General features: G+C 60.9%; 1 protein-coding gene across 1 annotated transcript in view; it reads right to left on the bottom strand.

Annotated features, from left to right (window-relative positions):
* The window catches only part of TNPO3 (transportin 3), a 33,543-nt gene that overhangs the window by 5,898 nt on the left and 25,415 nt on the right, over window positions 1–2,230 (bottom strand). Inside the window, exons 14-15 of the mRNA XM_009883038.1 lie at window positions 2,020–2,111; window positions 311–387 (exon numbers count right to left, since the gene is read on the bottom strand). Of these exons, the coding sequence (XP_009881340.1) occupies window positions 311–387; window positions 2,020–2,111 (169 nt within the window). The remainder of the gene's footprint in view (window positions 1–310; window positions 388–2,019; window positions 2,112–2,230) is intronic.

Raw genomic sequence — 2,230 nt, 5'->3', positions numbered from 1 at the left:
GACAGAGCAGTGGCACAGGCTGCCCAGGGGGTGGGGGAGTCCCTTCTCTGGAGATTGTCAAGACCCGCCTGGATGCGGTTCTGAGCGATGTGCTCCGGGCAATCCTGCTTTAGCAGGGGAGTTGGGCTAGAGCATCTCTAGAGGTCCCTTCCAACTCTGAAAACTCCGTGATTCTGTGATTCTGTGAAGGAGCAGCTCCAGCCCGTTCCTCTCGGGGACAGGGCGGAGGGGGGGAAACGAGGAGTCATCGCTAATTGGGTTTTAGGTCTCTAAAAGAGGGCCCGGGCGGTCCCAGCCCCTCCTGCCTTACCTAAATATGACGGCGAGTCGATCCAGGGGCACGGTGGGGTCTGAGGAGAGGCCGTTGCTCGGCTCCTGAGAGAGCAGCTGGAAAACGAGGGAAAAGGAGAGGATTTGAGCACCGCAGGCAGCCCCGATCCCCGTGAAGACTTGAAGAAACGCTGCCCGCCCACCGGACCCCACCAGCAGCACCTCCGCGTCCCCTTCGAAGCAGGGCAGATATCTCCTCCAAGCTCGCCCAAGCCCCGGGAGGCTCCTAACCCCAACGTAGGTTACTCCAAAAGCTCAGAGCAGCTTCTGGTTTCATCTCCTCCGCGTTCCGAACCTCCTCAAAGGGATCTCGGAAGGAGAAGGGAGCAGGGCCAGAGGTGGAAGAGAAGCCACCAAGGGGTGAGAACCACTCGGAGCGGGCAGCGTTGGCAGCAGGAGCTCTCCAGAACCTCTCTCGTGTGGCTACGGGTCATCCTGAAGGGACAGAGGACATGCCCGTCCCTTTCTTGAGGCTGCCCTCCCTCCTCTTGCCGTCCCCCCGGGATTTCTACTCTCCCTTATCCTGGATCTGCACGGAAAAGTCCCTAAGGCCACCGAGTTTTTTGGGACAGCCAGAACGTGACCTTTTGAGGTCACCTGCCCCACGGGGAAGTCAAGTTCCCACGTTCTCCATCCCGGAGACACAGGGCGAAAGCTGCCGGCCGCATTGGAGGTGGGTTCAGGAAGGTTCCAGAGGGTTCTTTGACTCGTGGCACATAAACCAAATTTTAGGGACCGTTTTCTTCCCGTTCTGGCAGCTCAGTGTTTCCACAGCCAGGAGAGACTTGGGGACAGGTACAGTCTCGGTCCTGGACTCCTCGTACACCTCTGGCTTCGAGGACATGCAGTCACCGCAGCAGATAAAGCCACCGGGCAAAGAGGGAGCTGGGGAAGCTCGATGGCCTCTGATCCGTCCCCTCCGAACCGGTGACGGACAAAGAGCACATTAATGTGTGCACCCCACACATCGGTACAGGTTGGGGGTGACCTCCTGGAGAGCAGCTCTGTGGAAAGGGACCTGGGAGTCCTGGTGGCCAACGGGAGCCCCCGGAGCCAGCAATGTGCCCTGGCGGCCAAGAAGGCCGATGGCATCCTGGGGGGCATCAAGAAGAGTGTGGGAGGTCATCCTCCCCCTCTGCTCTGCCCCGGTGAGGCCACATCTGGAGCGCTGTGTCCAGTTCTGGGCTCCCCGGGTCAAGAAGGACAGGGAACTGCTGGAGAAGGTCCAGCAAAGAGCTATGGAGATCCTGAGGGGAGTGGAACATCTCTCTGATGAGGAGCGGCTGAGGGACGTGGGGCTGTTCAGTCTGGAGGAGAGAAGACTGAGGGGGATCTCCTCAACGCTGATCAATCCTTCAAGGGAGGTGCCAGGGGGATGGGACCAGTCTGTTTCCAGTGGTGCCCAGTGACAGGACAAGAGGGAACGGGCACAAACGTGACCATAGAAGTTCCATCTCAACCTGAGGAGGGCCTTCTCTGCTGTGAGGGCGGCAGAGCAGTGGCAGAGGCTGCCCAGAGAGGTGGGGGAGTCTCCCCCTCTGGAGCCATCCCAAACCCGCCTGGACGCCGTCCTGTGCCACTGCTGGAGGTGCCCCTGCTCTGGCGGGGGTGGCACTGGGGGAGCTCCAGAGGGCCCTTCCAACCCTGACCAGTCTGTGACTCTGTAACGTAGCTCCGACCGGGACGTACCTTCTTCAGCGCCATCACTTGTACGGCGCAGAGTTCGCTGAGGCATTCTGCGATCTTCTCCAAGGGGAGCCTGGCCAGGACCAGGGCCGTCCCTGAAAACCGAGAGGAGACAAAGCTCAGGAGCCGACACGCAGCACCGCAGTGCGACGACACGGCTCCGGGCCACAGGCGGGGGCCTCTTCCCCAGACCGGGGGACGCTTTCCCCCCCCT

This window comes from Charadrius vociferus, unplaced genomic scaffold, assembly GCF_000708025.1.
Source record: "Charadrius vociferus isolate BGI_N301 unplaced genomic scaffold, ASM70802v2 scaffold32, whole genome shotgun sequence".
NCBI lineage: Eukaryota > Metazoa > Chordata > Aves > Charadriiformes > Charadriidae > Charadrius > Charadrius vociferus.
The sequence above is the reverse complement of the archived record's forward strand: the minus strand, read 5'-3'. Positions and strand labels throughout refer to the sequence as shown.